Source organism: Chiroxiphia lanceolata, chromosome 4, assembly GCF_009829145.1.
Source record: "Chiroxiphia lanceolata isolate bChiLan1 chromosome 4, bChiLan1.pri, whole genome shotgun sequence".
Classification (NCBI taxonomy): domain Eukaryota; kingdom Metazoa; phylum Chordata; class Aves; order Passeriformes; family Pipridae; genus Chiroxiphia; species Chiroxiphia lanceolata.
This window is the reverse complement of record NC_045640.1, coordinates 63,496,828-63,514,435: the sequence shown is the minus strand read 5'-3', so window position 1 is coordinate 63,514,435 and position 17,608 is coordinate 63,496,828. Positions and strand designations below refer to the sequence as shown.

The 17,608-nt window shown below is 47.5% G+C and overlaps 1 protein-coding gene across 1 annotated transcript in view; it reads left to right on the top strand.

Moving 5' to 3' along the window:
- The window catches only part of MAML3 (mastermind like transcriptional coactivator 3), a 253,915-nt gene that overhangs the window by 214,652 nt on the left and 21,655 nt on the right, over positions 1 to 17,608 (top strand). The window contains exon 3 of the mRNA XM_032685898.1: positions 16,616 to 16,852. Coding sequence (XP_032541789.1) covers positions 16,616 to 16,852 — 237 coding nt within the window. The remainder of the gene's footprint in view (positions 1 to 16,615; positions 16,853 to 17,608) is intronic.

Sequence of the window (17,608 nt, the reverse complement as noted above, 5' to 3'; positions counted from 1 at the left end):
GCTAAATATACCTCCTCAGGCTGACACGCAGCCAAACAAACAAGGGCAGTGTCAACACCGGCCTTTTCCAGTGCTGAACAGGTCGAGTTATTCTGGAGGAGGTGAGGCCTAGTTCAATTAATTAGGCAATTAAGTTTGTTTTGGTTTTTACATAATCTTTGGACCCCTCTGTACTAATCTTGTTTGTATTCCCCTAGAAAAGGCTGGGTGACCTACACTGCAGCACTGCACTCGGCTTGGGCTACCGAGGCCGCTGTGGGTGAACGTTTTCATCCTGTAGGCAATGACTGGCTGCGTAAGAATATTTTAGGTTTTCACTTGTACTAGTCATAATGGCCAGAGCCTTTATGAAAGATGAGAAAATAAATTTTGAAGCAGTCAAAGCTTAGTGAGGGATAATAACAGTAAAAACCTATAAATGAGACACACTTTTTTCACACTACTGCCAAACTGGTGCCACACGCTCAGAGTGATCCTTCCGAGTACAAGCTTGGGAATGGGAATACCTTCGCTGCTTGAATTTTTAGAGGTGGTGTTATTATGATGGGGCTGTCAACAGTCAGCGTGCTCCTCTTTCATTTCATGTAAGACATAGGATGTATTTTTAGGCCATAGGAAAATATTTTGAGGGGAAGGGAAACACCTAATTAGTCCTTCAGGTTGTACACCTTGATTTTGCCATTGTAAATCTCCGGCCATTTCCTCTTGTAAGCAGCCGTGTCTGTGCCCAGCACCCACTGAAAGTGCAGCAGCTTTCCTCATCTTCAGGCTGTTGATCTGTGTGAGCATGGAGCTGTTTGGTTTTCCAAAGGAAGGGTGCTTCCCGGTGAGTTTTAACTAAGGCTGTCACTGCACTTACTGTGCAGAGCTACAGGACAGATGTTCCCAGTCTGCTGTGAGGAAGGACAGCAGGCAGACAAGGGCACTCCAGGAGCTCCCTATACCACTTTCCCCAGCAGCTTTTGAAGGCTTGTGGCTCTGTCTCGGCTCAGCTTTGCTGGTTTTAGTGGCTAGCCAATGGAGCTGGCATTTGCTGCAGGATTGTTTCTGAAAAGTCAGAAGAATAGGGAGAGGAAGAATAGGGTTTACTTATGGTTGTCCTTTTTTTTTTTCCTGGGCGCTGTCATTATGCCATTTTCAGGTGGTAGTGTGTTTATGTCTTTTAAGAGAGAAATGTCTCCTCATAAGCAGTGAAAACACATACTACTACCTCAGCTCAGAGTAACAGATGAGTTTGGAAGGAAGCCAGCAAAGAAAACATGCCACTTACAGTTAAATAAAAACAATAATGCTAGTTGATGAATATAGGGCAACAATGCACATTGCTAATGCATTGTGCCTGTTAAGGAGCTGATGTTTTTGTAGTGACAAACTGAATGCTGAAGTCTGATGACTCTATTACAATTTAGAGTTGTCTGACAGAGCTACACCCATGACGCCATGGATCCCAAAGAATCCCAAACCTTTTTATGCAGCTCAACTGCCTTACTAGGGTGCACAGTTACCCTGATACCAGGACATGGAAGTATGAGCACTGTGGTTAAGGTGCCGGAGATGCCCAGAGGTTTAAGCAGCACAGCACTTGAGAGTCCTGATGTTTCTTCCAGTGCTGTGGCCTTCCTGCCTGGCCACTGGGTTTCTCACAGAGGAAATGCCCCAAATCACACCCTGATCATTGGCCATCTCTGCCAGTCCCTAAGATGTTTTGGAGAAGAGGCCTGATAACTTTGGAAATAACTGGAGTCAGCCCACTGAAAGCATAGTAACGCAGTGGATATGAGCTTGGCACTTTTCCAGAGGCAAAACCCCCACTGTATTTCATTCACAGCCAAATAGGTAAAGTGCCTATCTGTGAAAACATTTCCTTAGCAGCATCTTCAGCTACTTGTTTCCCAGAGCTTGTTGGTAGGTAGCTGGTCCCTTTTGGTGAAGCCCAGAAAGATGCCAGCACCAGGAGGGATGGTGATTCTGGTGGACACCACAGCTGCCAGTCTCTGTGTTAGAGGTATCTCAGTGTTACACGTGTGTTTCCGTGCATAGTATCTAGAAAATCAGGTTTGGGGTCACTAGGTTGAAATCCAGTGAAAATTCAGCAAAATGTTTCCACCCAAAGGATACAGCTCAGCATTTTAAGTGGGCTACCATGGAGGTGCCCGAATGCTTTGATTTTTGGACACTGAGAAGCAGACGCGAGTCCACAGATACTCACAAAAATTGTGACACTTCTAGTAGCCATGAATGCGTCTTTTATTTGAAACATTACCAACCCAGCTTACCAGCTGGAATATGGCACAGGAATTTCACCTCATGTGGTTTTCAGGGGAATATTTGATTGCCGAGTTTGCTAATGAAGCAACAGTGTTTCTGAAAAGTGACCCAGACCTGTTAAACCTGCCTGAAGAAAGAATCGTGATTCATTTAGGTGCTTCCTACTATGTTCCCAGCCTATTGCAGTGTCGTAGGTAGTTTTGGAGGAAAAGATTTTTAAGATGCTAATGACAGAGTTACAGCTACAACCTTAGGGGAGGGGGAGCTAAACAAAAGAAGGATTCATTAGAGAACAAAAGAAACACTGGAGGCTTTGAACCTAGGAGTCTCCCACACATTAACTAGGTGTACTGCCAATGTGCTACAGATGTGCCTTACATGAACACATAAGGTAATGATATGTCTACAAAGGGCTGAATGCATATGTTTGATGTTTTGTAGTTAATTATATTTAAGCAGGTGGGAAGCTGCAAACTCCCCAGTCCCTCCATATATCAGAAATAAGATATTAAGAGGTCCAAAGCTACCTTCTGCAGTTTTTGTAGAATCACAGCTGATGGCCACACCATGTGTTAGTAAATTGGAGCCCTGCTCTATCATTGAGAAGTACAACCTGTGGTTTCACAGAGTCACTGTTTGCTTTTCTTTGTGAAGGGTTCAAGGTATCAGGTCTCCAGACAAAGCCTTCTGAATACAGACAAAGGATAAAAAAAAGGATCAATGAAAGGAAAGAAGGAAGCAACCCATAACCCCCATAGTGGGGATTTCAGGGGCTCCCTTTTTTCATGGCTCACCAGGTGAATACTGGTGGGATGCTCAGAGGGGGACCCACGTTTGGACAGGGCACACACAGAGCTCCCAGCCAGCCCCTGCTTTCCCAAATACCGAGTCATCCTGGGGAGCAAGGGTTGTGCACAGCATCAATTCCCAAGAGGAAGACTGTGCAGTCATACTCAGAATAATTGGGCCTTCAAGTCAGGATTTAGTCACTGGGAAGTGACTGCTGTGCCTGTAACTCAAGGTGTGGCAGAAGGAAGCCCAAGCAGAGTTACTTACACTAGAAAGATGTACTACGGGGGTTTGCCCAACAGCCTGCTTTGTCATTCACTGCAGAACATAAAATGACATCTGTGTCCAGGACTCAGACCCCTCGTGATCAGGACTGGGAGTTACACTGTCTTAGCTGTAACTTCTCTTATTCTTTCTGAAGAGAGCATAGCTGGGAGATGTGGATAAGATGTGGCTTTTGCTAGTGACTCCTGCAACAGCAAGGCTGGACCCTTAGTAGGATGGGGCCAAGAAGATCTCAAGGGAAGAAAGAAAGGGGATGATATTCTTGCAGCTGCAGAAAGATTGAGATCAGAATGAAAGTACATTACAGACACTTATTCCTCTGCAGAGATGCAACCAAAATACCCCATTAAGTTCTTCTGAATTAGATTTATTTAGTTCTAGGTGCATCTGTATAGTTTTTCTTGTGCTGCTCAATTTTTTTCTATTGCACATTGGTTTCTCATTGAATATAAAAGGTATGGAGGCTGGTTTGGAAGATCTTTAATTGTAGGTTGTTCCCTTTTTCACATTATGACAAAAAATGTGGTAAGGAAATGTGAATGCTCAGCTAGAGGAGGTCACTGATAATCTATGCACCTGCCAATCCCATTAGCTCCTTTGGATTTTGCACTGTAGGGGCCTAAAGGAAATGTTGCCTAAAAATAGCCATCTAACTTAGGAAAAGGAGTCAGCCAAGCCTTCCTTCAGCTGAGCCGCAGCTGCCTGAGCATTCTGAGCAGCAGTAATAGAAAACTGCAGCATGGATGCTCTTTCCTTTTCACAGGAGACTCGACTTTACAAAGGATAAAGACTGATGGATGGGAGATCTGCCCTGTTTTCAGTTAAATAACTTCTAATACCACCTAAGAGGGAGCAGAGAGATTCCATCATCCCATCAGCATTTTAGATTCATGCAGAGCACAGCCTTGGTTTGGTGGCTGGGATTTTCTGTCACCAGTGCTCTGCCACTTATTGTTATTTTTTTCAGATCCACATGTAGCTTTGCATTGGCACTCTTGAGACAAGGTCAGATTCACAGTGATGGCAGGGCTAACAGGTATATTAATGAAGGGCATCATTCTTTGCAAACAGTGGTGGTTTTTTTAATTAATAACTTCAATAGGACTTTTCTGAGGTTTGCATTTTACTATTCCATGTCCTTTTTAAGTTATTGAGATAATGAAATTACAAGGATGAAAGTGGGGGCAGGGGGAACCCAACTCAAAGCCTGCAAAATAATTGCTGCATTTTTTTGAAAAAAAGCCTGTAGTCTTCATTCACGTTGGTGATAGCTCAAACAAGGCACTGCAGTTGAGTGGCAACTGCACCAATTAGCTGTGCTGCTGTTGGTTTGTGAATTGCATGTGAAATGTAGAATTTGTCCAGAAGTGCTAATGCAAATTGCTCAACAAAAATGTGCCCTCTGTGTCAAGTCTTTTCACTTGTTCTGACACACTGATGTCTTCCCAGATTTCTCTGATCGGCAGATCCCTCTCTCAGTTGACAGCTACCAGAGCTCATAAAGTAATGGAAATATTTCTTGTTGCCATTAGCTGTGTCTCTGCAAAGAAGGCTACAAGCTACTGCTGGCACCAGTTACTCACTATACAGCGTAATTCTGATTTTTATTTATAGGGGGTTGTGTGCTTCGCATTTCTAGACTTAAATGCTAAAAGCCCAGTAAATGCCTAAGATTTTTACCTGCATGGAAGTTCAAAGACCTGGTTATCTGCCATGACAGTAATTTGGTCACTTTGCATGTGTTCAGCATCCTCTGTTATTGTACACGGTGATAACCTTTGTGCTGCACCGTCTGGGGCTGAGTTACAATTGCCGTGGGAACCATAACTTAGCATTTCCTGACTTTTCCAGCATGCGATATCTCAACCTTATATTACGTCCTTTTAAAAGGAGAAAAAGTGGAGCAAGGGCACAGTGAAATGCTGGTGGTTTTGCACTTAGAGAATATAAAATAGCATATTTAAGCTGTATGCAAATTGAAGTTGTATTTGTAACTGCTTGCGCTATGGTGGATGGCAGCTCTGAGCCCTAGTCCCAGTTTAGGAGTCTCATTGTGCTGGGCTCCCTGCAGATGCAGGATGTAAATATGTTTCCATCCCCCCAAATACTTCCAGTCTAAGTGTAAGATAAGAGGTAACGCAGGGAGACAAACACACCAGGGAGTACAAGGAAACAGAAGACTGCTGGACATCATGGAGACAGAAACTTCTGCAAACTTCTACAAATGTAACTACACTGGGGACAGAGTTCAGGGTCAGATTCGTATGATTTGAAGAATCTCCTCCCAAGAATGAAATCCAGCAGGGAGGAAAGTCTGAAGGCACTTCTAGCTAAAATGTTACATGTGGAAAAGAGTGGGTTGTGATGGAGTGGTGGAAAGTCTCAGCAGTGAAAGAGAGATGATGCGTGAGGTGGCATACACTGCAGCTGAATTTGAGAGCAAGGGAGGGTGTGGAAATCCAGAGGAAGGGGAATCCAAGAGAGGGCTGCAAAGAGAGGGATGGCACAGGCAAGACGACAGGCAAAGAAAACGCCCTGGACAGCAGCACTGGGGCTGTCTACAAGCAGGGTAAGATTGCAGCCGTCAGGGTGTGAGGAGACGAGAGCCTGTCTGTGGGGCTGCACAGAGCATGAGGCAGAGGTAACAACCAGGTTATGGGCTGAGTGACAGCCAGGCGATGGTGTTGCCCATGGGGACTGGAGAAACCGGAAAGAGAGGAGACCTAGGGAGTTGGATGAGAGCCTGCTTTGAGCTTGAGCTGACAGATATCCACAAGATGATCCCAGAGGCAGGGCATGAATTTAGTTGGAACAGACAGGAAGTGGCCGGGGACAGAGAGGTAGATCGGTGAGTTGCTGGTGCAGAGGAGGTACTTGAAAGTGCGTGGAGGGTGAGCTTGCTCTGAGATCTGAGAGAGGGAAAGGAGATGAGGGATGAGGCCACAGACCCACAGAACAGCAGCAGTTTGGGAGAGTGAGTAGTGATGAACTAAACCGAGTAACACTGAGCAAGCGAACGAAGGTGTTGGAGTCAAGTAGGAGCATTGAGAAAGGAGGGCCAGATTTCCGGAAGGAACTGACAGGCTGTAAGACTCACACAGGCTATGACTGTGAGCGTGGCATTGTAGTGCAGAGCTGCAGCCAGACAAAGGATATTAGAAACCCTGCTATCCTGTTTCTGAGACAGGCGAGAAGTGAAAGCCTGTTTGGAAAAGATTCTGTGCTGGAGATGGAGACTAAATTCAGTCTAAATTGTATAAATCAGCAGCAGCAGATGCAATAAGCTTAGAGATGACAGTGAGAAGAGAGAGAGCGTGAGAGCTGGAGAGTCACTAGGAGTCAAGGGCTGTTTGGATTTTATTTTATTTTTTAAAAGCATGAAGATAAAGTATGCTTGTGCTGCAAGGGGAAGGAATGAAAGGAGAGTGGGATATAAAGAAGGAGAAGGCAGATGGGGGCAACAGAGATGAGAAAAGAGGACACAGTGAGACTGCCAGGACAAGCAGAAGGGTTGGGGTCCACTGATGAGGCCACTGCCTTGGCGACAGGAGCAGAGAGACGGGCAGGATGTGAAGGAAAGCAAGCAGGGGTAGAGGAAGATCATGTCTTTCTTGAAGTCTCTCATGGGAGATATCAATGCAATCCTGTGCAAAGACCTCTCTCCAGTGAAGGCAGGAGAAGGCAGGGTTTGAGAAGTGAATCAAAGGCTGCAAAAAAGCAGCTGGGATTGCAGCTGGGAGGACTAGTTAAGCTGGCAAACGTGAGTATGCATTAGGAAGATGACATGACAGAAGGGGGCAAAAAAGCATTCATGGTGTGGAGAAAGAAAAAAAAAAAAGAAAAAGAAAGAGGAGGTTTAAAGCTTATAAGTCATTGTCTCAGAAGAGGTATCAAGGCTATCCAGAAAGGCTCAGAGGGCAGGAATAAGGGCTTGATCAGCAAAGTAAGCTAGGCCTTAGAGGCCTGGAAGTCTAGGGATAAAGTCAGTTCTGCCAAAAGCTGAACTGAGTTAGGCCTTGCAAAAGAAATTAATTCAATTGTGGGGTTTTCCTTAGTCATATAAAGAAAGGGGGAACCATACAGCAAGGAGCACGTCGAGCTTGAAGACCTTAAAACAAGCTAGGCATAGCCCAAATTAGAATACCTTGTCTCAGTTTTCATTAGGACTAAGAAGATTGAGTGTCAAAGTAAAGGCCAGGTGGCTTATGAGAAAACAAAGACCACATCCAAGGTGGAAGAAAAATCAAAGGAGTTTCAAGTGCTGGAACTAGGTGATCTGGGTTGCTTGGATTCAAGGATGTTAAAAGAATTAGCTCGTGAAATCTTACACCTGTTGTGCCATCTCAACCAACTTAGTTTATCAGCAGGTCGTTATGTGAAACCACAGCAAAGATAATGTGGCTTTGCCAGGCAGCTGCAGTGGAGGACCACTTCCCTTGGCCCTGCTGGCTGCCTTATGGAAATATTTGGCTCGTGATTTGAGGTGGAAATCCCACCTGCAGAGAGGCTACACAGACAAGCAACCTGCAAACAAAGACGAGGGAGTTATTCCGGCTCTTTGAAGTCACTGTCAGACAGAGGAAGATCACAGAATTTATGCATGAATACGTACAGATGACCATTCCTCCTAAGCACCGACGCTTTTATCAGCCACATTCACTGAGACTGCTGGAGCCTGCCAGAAAACAGGTACTACATATACATGTCACACTCTCCCTCTGTGTCTCATACTGGCACAGAGCAGAAAGAAGTCCTCACTTCACCCCATCCTTCTGGTGTGTGATCTGCCTCTCAGGAGGGCACGGTGTGAACGAGGGAGAGGAGAGCGGTGTTAAAGGAGCAGCTGTGTGCTGCAGATCGCCCCCTCGCCCAGCGGGCTGCGCCGGGAAATGCCGACAGAGACAATGCAGCTTTGCTGCGAGCACCGAGGACGTGCGGTACGCAGTCCCTGAGCCTTCACCGCGTTTCTGCCAGGCCTGAGCCCAGCCACAGGGTCAGGGACAGTGCACGGAAGGTCCCCAAGGCTGTGCAGAAACAGGGCTACTTTATGAGAGCCCAGAACCTTTTCAGGTAGAAATTTTTCTGTGGATATTTATTTATTTTTTTTTCGCCTTGGCAAAAGCAACGCCATGGGGGCGATTGCAGCCTCTTCCCAATTTTTGAGGTAAGGTGCCTTCTGCATATGGGAAGGAGAGCATATGGCCCACTGTGTTTATTTCTCAGCCAGGATTCTTTCAGGCTTGGCAAATTACACGCTGCTTGCTGAGGAGCAACACAAGTGCCAAGTTGGAATTTCTAAAAATGAAGGAGATTTCATTTATCACAGCACAGAGAAGAGGATCTGAAAGACGCCCTTAAGTGTGAAAAAAATACCTTTTGTTTATGCTCAAACAAAACAACCAAGGGGAAATTTAACAAAATTTCACCTAGAGTAAAAAAAAAAAAAAAAAAAAATAACTCTGCAGTCATCCACAGGAGACTTCAGGCAGCTTCTGCCAGGCGTGAGCTACAGCCAGGCTCTGCGAAATACCTCAACAACCAGCAAACTCCATGGGGTACAAGGTGATAATGTGGTACAGGCTCGGGCCATTAGAAGGAAAGGGGCTGCCTGGTAATGGTGAGTGTTAGCTGCTAGAGAGCTCCATTAGAGCATCTATTTCTTATACTTTTGCTTTTTCTAAGCCCCACATTTTTCTCTGTGTGTGCTTAGAAGCTTTTCTTTCTCTTATAGCATTTATTTTTATTGTGTCATTTTCCCTCTGTTCCCCCTTTTCATTGGCCCTGTGTGACTGTTTGTTTAAACCATTTGCCTGCTTTCATCTTCCATTTTTCTTCTCTCCTTCTTCCCGGGGGCTCTCTAGCCGTGATTATCCTTACGCTTCACATTAGCTTTCCTCCCTCCTGCTCCAGGATGGGCTTGAAGGGGGCATTGATTAAAGCTAAAACCTTTAGCAGGACAATTTCTATCTGGCTTCAGGGCCCAGCAGCCCTTGTGAGCTCAGCTTTCACTCCACTTTGCTCCAGGACCAGCTTCTGGAGCCCCAGGAAATTAGCCAAGGCAGAGTTGAGCTGGCACCAAGAGGGCAAGTTGCAGCTCCTCTGGAGTGGCTGATTTGTACCTTTGAAAGCTCTCAGCTATGGCAGAATGCAGCAGGGATGTGGTATGGAAAAGCTATGGTGTGGGCTGTTTTTTCAGCTCCCTCCTCCCACCTTTTGCTCCCTGAAGGTTGCCTCTTGCTTTCAGAGTGTTAGGGCACACTGTGGAAGGCCATGACGGCACAGCTTCACCCAGCAGTCTTTGAGGGCAGTAATTACAACCTCCATAATGTACCGCAAGTACGAAGTTGGGCACTTCAGTGTTTCTTTGAATCCCCACCCTCCTTCCTTCCCTGCCACCAGCCCTGCATTCTGCAGAGATGGTGCCAAGAGACCAGTTAGGGGCTGGCTTTGCCACCCATCAGCAGCCCCTCAGACCTCTTGCCCCAAAACAGAAATGCCAGGTGGCTGTTCCATACTCCTGCAGGAGGGGAGCTGCTCGTGGGAGTAACCTCTGAGTAACTGAGGCGCTGTAAAACCGCACCCGGCTTTGCCTCACAGAAACTTGTCGGTGCAGCCGTTCCCTCTGCAGGTCAAATTAATGGCCTGATTAACCCCATCAGTTCACTCCTGCAAGAAAATGATGTAAAGTACCGCTTTGTTTTCACTAGACCATGAACACTGGTGCAAAGGGCTCAAGAGCAGGTGAGAGTGTGGAGCGGGAGGATTCATTCTTGTTGCAGGGGCTGGGTGGGAGCACCAGAAGCTGCCTCACAGACCTGCCAGAGTCACAGGGCCTCTGTGCCCACTTGAGTCTCAGCTCCTCTAGGCCAACTGGTAGCCCAGTCACTAGTCCCTGCCATACACAGCATGTATAGGGAACATCCACGGCGCTTTGCCAAGGAGCGCGAGGTTCACATCCCATAGGGGACAGAGCAGGTACTGGGTGATAACCACAGCCTTGCAAGAGGCTCTGCTTGAGCCACGACTTGTAACTCACTAAAGAAAATGAGAATAGCTCATCTTCATTTTACACTTCCCAAATATTTTTATATTCTTCCACTTATTTCTCCCTTTTTTTTTTTTAAGATATGAATTTAGAGAGGCTATTTTGGTTTGAATTTGGGCTGATTCGCTTTCGTCTTCTCCTAAAAATAATAAGACCAATAAAAATTGCAATTACAAGAAAACTAGTTATTTGCTCCATATCATGGACCTACCTGGTGAAACTGAGGATAAACAAAACTGAAAAGCAGGAGCGATTTCCCCTGCAAAGGTTTTTTTTTCGGGGGGAAGAGAGAAAACTGCCAGAGCTGTTATTTGCAAAAGAGGAAATGAGCCTGGTTTAATTAGGCTGGTTGAAGTTCAGGCTGCATTCTGAATCCCATCGGCAGTGCTCAGGGTTTGTGGAGTTAAACCCCTGTGCTGGAGCAAAAGTGGGTGCATGGGGAGGCAGCCAGCAAAACGACAGCCCCTTCTGCCTCGCAGGCTTTGAGATGAACTTCTGCCAGTCTTCAGCTCTTAAACGGGTTTAGAGAAACAGTTGCCTATCTTAGAGCCCTTTGTTACCTACTTCATCACCAGAAATGAAGACATTAGAAAATTTCTAGAAGAAAACAAAAATACACAGAAGAAACAGCCTGATAGACCCTGTTTGTTCTGTGGCCAGAATAAACTGTATCGAAAACACAGGGAGGGGAGATGCAGGCGAAGGGAGGTGAAAGGAAAACAAATTGGCTGCATGCAGAGGTCTGGTGTCAAACATCAGAGGGATCTTGTTTGCTCAGATACTGTATGAAAGACCATGGCAACCGGGGCTTGGGGAGAGAGGAGAGGTTTGCAGCCCCTCCCTGAGGCTGGATGACAGAGGAAATAGGTGAAGCAATCCGCTCTGCAGAGCCCACTGCCGGAGCTGGAGTTGTGAACCGGAATATTCTGTCCCTTCATCCTGTATGCTGGCTCCTTTGAGGTAAAAAAACCCAACAAACCAGAAGTCTGAAATGAAGGGATTTGTAATTACCTTAGTCTGTCGGATGGTACCATTCTGAGAAAGGTGGCTTTGCTCTGGGCAGTCTGATTTAGAGGGAGGATTAAGATCCCTGCCAGACACAATAAGTAACAACATTACCAGGAATTTAACAGAAATATTTCTGGGGGAGTATAGGAATGTGCTTTTAGGCTGCCCTGAAAACACTGGGTAGAGATGATATTTTACTGTGACATAGTGTATGAAAATGGAGTCATATTTTTGATCCCATTAATAGCTCGGAGACCCCCCATTCTTAGCGTACAGACATACACACACAGACACACACGCAGTGCCTAAGAGCAGAACCAGTGCTTTTCTGCCTGGCAGCAGTGTGGTGCAAGCAGGAGAGTGGCCTCTGCAGCAGCTCAGAGCTGTGCAGAGGTGAGGGCAGACAGTGCTGTTCTATCTGGGATGTCACAGGCCATTCCCTCGCACTGCTGTGTTGTCTTTATCCAGAAAGGCTGTCGTCCTTGAAGACATCAAAACGTGGACATCTGCCATTTCTGATGTGTAATGGAGTCATAGTGTAAAAATGCAATTCTTCTTTCTGATTTGAATCTGTTTTCAGCTTCCAGCCCTTCTATCTGGTTTTGCCTTCTTCACTGGATAAAAGAGCTCTTTAAAGGATTTCTTCCCTCATGAAGGTATTTTTATACACCATGGTCAAAGCATCTCTCAGTTCTCTTTGTGGTAGGCTAAATGGATTGAGCTCTTTAAGTCACTCTCTGGCAGACACTTTCTGCCTCAAATCATTTTTGTGTGTTCTTTTCTGCTCTGACTCTAAAATGTAGATGCCTGATTGTATACATTTTTCTAGTATCATTCTTCTAATGCAGGATGCAGGATAAACCACCTTCCTGGCCTCTATTTGCTCTCCTGCTCTTTGTATATTCGAGGATCCCATTCACTCACACACCACAGAATGGCACAGGGAATTCTGTCTGTTTGTCTGTTCCGCACATTTAGACCTTGCTTTCCAGTCTATGTTTCCCTCAGCATTTTGGGAAATACTTTGTTCCCAGATGTGAAATTTCTGCCAGTAGTTGCCTGGAACAGCCCCCTTTTCCCTGGGGTGCCACTTTGCCCCCCCCGGCCTTCAGCAGGAGCAGAGCTGCCTCCTCCAGATCCAAGGACTCCAACCATGAGGCACAGAGGGCCAATGAGTAGGCTTGGCTGTCCCTGAGTGTGCTTACCCGCACCCAGCTGCCCAGCTCTCAGAGCATCAGCTGGTGGTTGTTCTGCTTGTTCTGGAAGAAAATTGTGTGATTGCTTTTAGCTGTAGCTGGGAGATTGAATGACATGTGGAAGGAATAAATTGCTGCATGGTAAGGAAGAGGCATGTAAGATTTGAGACAAAGAGGAAAAGATCTTTTCCACTCCCCTTTGTTCTCTTTTTAAAGTCACTTGTGTTTACTGTGCATAACTGTACGCATACACGCACACTTATCACTCTGAACTCCTGCAGAGCATCCTGTCACTCCTGTAGGGCCCCGGAAATACACTGGGAGGACACAGGATTTATTCTCCTGTTGCTTAACTAAGGATTGGATTATCCAGAGGGGCAACTCCCATGCGGGCATTAAGTAAGCAGCCAGATCCCTACAAAAGTTCATCTTCCTAGTGCTATGCAGCTATACAAGCCAGAAGTGTTACACTGACCATTTGGAAACTGTGGCTCCTTTTTGGCTCCGTGAACACCACCTCGGCTCTTTCAATACCCGATTTTGCTCCCAGGGGCCAAGCACTTGATTCTGTCCCTGGGCTGCCTTAAAAGTGGGCAGCTGAGGCTGCAGGGGCAGGAGGGCTCCCAGGAGGCTTAGCCAGGGCCAGCCTGTGTATTTGAAGTCGCTCTGTGGCACAGCTGAGGGGGCTTGGCGCCATCCCCCCCTCGTGTAACCAGCCTCTCGCTTGCCCCGCGGTGGGGACCTGGCGGCGGAGCTGCAGCATCGCTGCTCCCGACTGGAGCGCCTGTAACTGTTATCAGCAGGGAGCTGTTTGCAGCCTGCAAGTAGCACACAGTGGCTTTGGGTGGTGTTAAATAGAGCCGGAGTGAAAAATCAGAAGTCACACTGTACCATCTTCCCAGATGTAACAGGCTGAGAATACAGCCTGTGTTTCCCGTTCCAGGACATCTTGTCGCTCTCTGCCTGTGCCCCCACAGGGCACCCCTGTACCCACGTGCACACAAGGACAGGGCCCTGCGGGAAGCAGCTGGGCTGTCCCCTCACTGCTGCGGATCCCCGCAAGTCACAGGGTGAGTCAGGCTGTGGGAATGAGCCGCTGGAGACCAGCACAGGCAGCGGCAGGGGTGATGTGCAGCCAGAGGCTGGGTAGCCAAGGTGCTGGTGGGGGCGTCTGGAGAGGGAAGGAAGAGGCAGCAGTGCCAGTCGGTGGAGAAAGGAATATGCAGAGGCTGGACAGAGGGTGTAGGAAAGAGAAAAGAACGGCAGAGAACGAGGAGGAGCAGGAAGTCTAGGGGCCGGAAGGCTCGAGGTGCAGTAGGAGGATGAGGGAGCTGGCAGGCAGAGCAGGAGCAAAGAGCGTTGTCAGTGAAGCTTGGATTAGTTTGGTTTTGAAGCTCTGTAACTGTATGAGTGCTGCACATAGCCCAAGTTGCTTGCCTCGGTGCTCGGCTCCTGTGGTGAGGCTGCATCTCAGCCATGGCTTGTAAGAGGCAGCCGTGTAGATCACCAGTTCCCTGCCACACAGCCGACCACCAGGTTTCATCTCCATACCCTTGGACGTTAAGAGCAGCAGTGCCAGGCTGCAGAGATAAAGCTCTTGGGAAAGAGCTCTGCTCCCAGGTGCTAGGGAGCATTTTCCTGCCTGCGGAGACCTTTTGCCTGGGCTATGCTCTTATTTTCAGGACACACAACCCAGGGCTGCTCCCAGTGATGTCAGCAGGGCTTTTCATCATCGGTTGGGAAGAGCTCTTGCCAAAAAAAAAGAAAAGGAAAGGAGAAGAAATATTCCATGTAGGAGGGTGATCTAGATGAAGAAGGCCTGGCTTTAAACCTGTTATTAAAACCAGAAACATGAAGTTTTCGTGATGAGTAGGTAAACTCGTGTACCCCAAAATGACTAAACACACAGCACTGGAAGTAACACCTTTGTGATAATCCTCGTATTTCCTTCAGCTGCTGCACAGCACGTGGGGCTCACATCAGCTGGTGGGGCTCCTTTCAAAGCTTTCTTCCTTTTTAAACTCTGGAATTAATTTATAACATAATCCAGCAGAGAATGGAGTGCTTTTACTGTGGAGTGAGTGTGTCCCTCAGCCGTACCCGTGCGTGCATTAAGAGCCAGGACAGTAGTTCTGTAAGGAGATTTTTTTGGAAGGCAATTCAAAGAGGACTTGGGCTGCAGCCCCAAAGGCAGCTGTGCACTGAGGCTCGAAGAGGAAGCTCTGAGGGATGTCACTTCACAGCATGCCCTTTGGCTCCCAGGTTTTTTCCCCCCTCCTTTTTTTTTTTCCCTGGTACTGGCTGCAGCAAAGGCTCCATTATTTGGCAGCGTGGCATTGCTTTTGTCTATAAATGGAAGCGGTTGGCCCGTCTCCCAGTATAACACAAGATAGTCCTCTGTATCAGTTATGCAATCAGTAGCTTGATGACTTCATCAGAAGTCGGGGGAGGGCCAGGGGGTGGTAGGTAAAAGCCTTTGCCATCAGCTCTGCTGGAGACAGCTGATGTCTGTGTGTGTCCCCCCACAGCAAAGAAAGCAGGAGCTCAGTGACAGGGGGTGGGTGAAAGGGCTCAGTGCGGGAGGAGCTGAGGGATCCTCGGCAGCTGTAATTCCCTCACCCCAGCTTGGGGGAGCCCCAGCAGCTGCCGCAGCCCTTGTCCTTAGGACGCTGCAGGGACCATGCTTGACCAGGTTGTAAAGTGCAAAGTGCAGCATGAGTTGGGACTGGAGAAGCGGAAAAAGGAGCAGGGAGGGAACTTTCAAACCAGGGCAGATATTAAAAAGGGAAAGAACCTAAATATCGGAGAACTGCCTTTCAGCAGAGAGCCCTTCAGGGAATATCTGTGCAAAGTAGAGGTGCAGACAAATTGTATTTTGTTATTTCCTCAGAAGGGTCCTTGAAAACCTGACCTTCATGCAGAAAGGCCGACCCTAATTTCCCAAGCTACATGCAAGCATTGATTTTAACCCTTTCACAGACTGGGTCGGGGTAGGTGCCGCAAGATCGCCTTTCCCTGCGTTCCAAACCACACAATAATTGACATTCCTCAAACCCGTCCGTGAAGCAGGTGAATCTAAACCTCGCTCTGGCGGGCTTTGCACAAAGGACGCTAAAGTGATACAGGTCAAGTTGGTGTTTTTAAACGAGTACCCGTCCCTTTTCATCAATTAAAGAGGTTTTGAGGGCTCTTCACACGCAGGAGCACCCGAGGCAGGGAATGGTCCAGGCTGGCCCCGGGGAGGCTCCGGTCCCGCTTTGGCCGGGCCGCGGGCGGGCAGCGACACCTGCCGGTGTCCCCCGGTGATCCCGGCCCTCCGCCGGGACAAGGGGTGGGATTCCCCCCGGCCTTCCGTCGGTCCCTGAAAAGCAGCAGATTGGATGAGGAACGTGAAGAGAAAGCGGGAGTGGGTGCAGGAGGGGGAAAGGAGCCTGTCCTGCGTCCTGCCGGCCACGCACGTTGGTCCAGTCCTGCGGGAGGGAAATCTCGAATAAACACATAATGTGGTGAAATCTTGAGATTCTGGAGCAGTGTAAGGAGAATTAATGCTGCCAGCTCATTGTGTGCACCCAACACCTTGGCTTCTCAATCCAGAGGACTGTTTTAAATTGTTGTTATGAGAAGTGTTTTAAATCGTTATTATGGAGAGAGGTAAGTGGAAAGGAAGAGAAAATGTACTTGTCTCCATAAGAAGGGAGAAAAAGTTTAGAAAAACATGACTTGGAAGTTACATGTCCTACATGGAAAAAAAACCTTTGCACACAACTTCGTTATTTCATTATAAATGAATTATAAAATGCTCTTGCTTTCCCTGAGGGGCTTTAAACTCCAGGAGAAAAGAGGAACCAGTTCCCTGTGGGGAACAGCCCGTGGTCACAAGCTATGTGCATCTTTCCAAGGACCCACTTTCTCCAAGCTCCATACTTCATCCACAGACTCAGTGCTTCCTCAGTTTAAAGAGCTGTCACTTCTCTTGCCTGTGGAGAACCCCGAGTAACGAGGCCTTCTCTCTCTCTTTGCACAGGAGCACCAAGTGGGATTGTCGCGGACCACAGGGCCGATGCAGCCTTCTGTGCCACCAGGCTCCAGCAATGTGGTCACGGGCGCGAGCTCTGGGGGTCCCTTCCTAGGGAACCAGCCTCAGGCAGCCATCATGAAGCAGATGCTGATAGAGCAGAGAGCCCAGCTCCACGTAATAGAGCAGCAGAAACAGCAGTTTCTCCGAGAGCAAAGGCAGCAGCAGCAGATCCTAGCGGAGCAGGTACAGTATCCATCTGTCTCAAACACTGCAGTGCTCACTGGTATGAGAGCGTGAGTGCTACAGACACCACCAGCCTTTCCTTCTAGTAATTCCTTTCTTTAGTAATTCTCTCTCTGTGGCTCCTATCGTGGTATTTCAGCAATGGTGGTCAAAGAAGAGGCATCTGTCTCAGTCCTACCATTAGCTTGGCACATATTACCTGTGTTCCCAGTGGTGGATTTGGCAGTCGCGTGGGATTTTAGGCAGTGGGGAAAGTTAGCTCTTAACTTGGCATCTCATGGTCAGTTTACTCCAGCAGAAGCAGACTCAGCTACAGTTACAGGCACAGGTCCTCTCCCCTAGCTCTGAGCGTGGTCTTGCACTGGCAAAATCTATGTACAGCTGCACTGATGTGGGACAAAGAATGGATGTGGATTAAAAGTAACCTTAGTTAATTTTAAAATAAAAAAGTATTTACCCAGATCAGTTCCTTAATCTGGTTTATTGCATGCCAGTACAAGCAGTTAGGTTAGCACAAAGGAGAGACAGCAGCAAGGGGAGAGCCAGAGACTGGAGTGGGAGAGCAATAAAACCACCTCTCACAGTGGCAATGTGGAAGGCCTGCATTGGACCCTATCACCTGGCCTCCTGAGCTCTTGAGCTTTGCAATATGGATGTTAAATTACCCAGTCAGAATGGTGATGCATGCTTAATTCAGCTGTAGTTTAAAGCAGCCTAGGAGAAAGTCAGTGGAAAGTCACACTGTTGAGTTCCTAT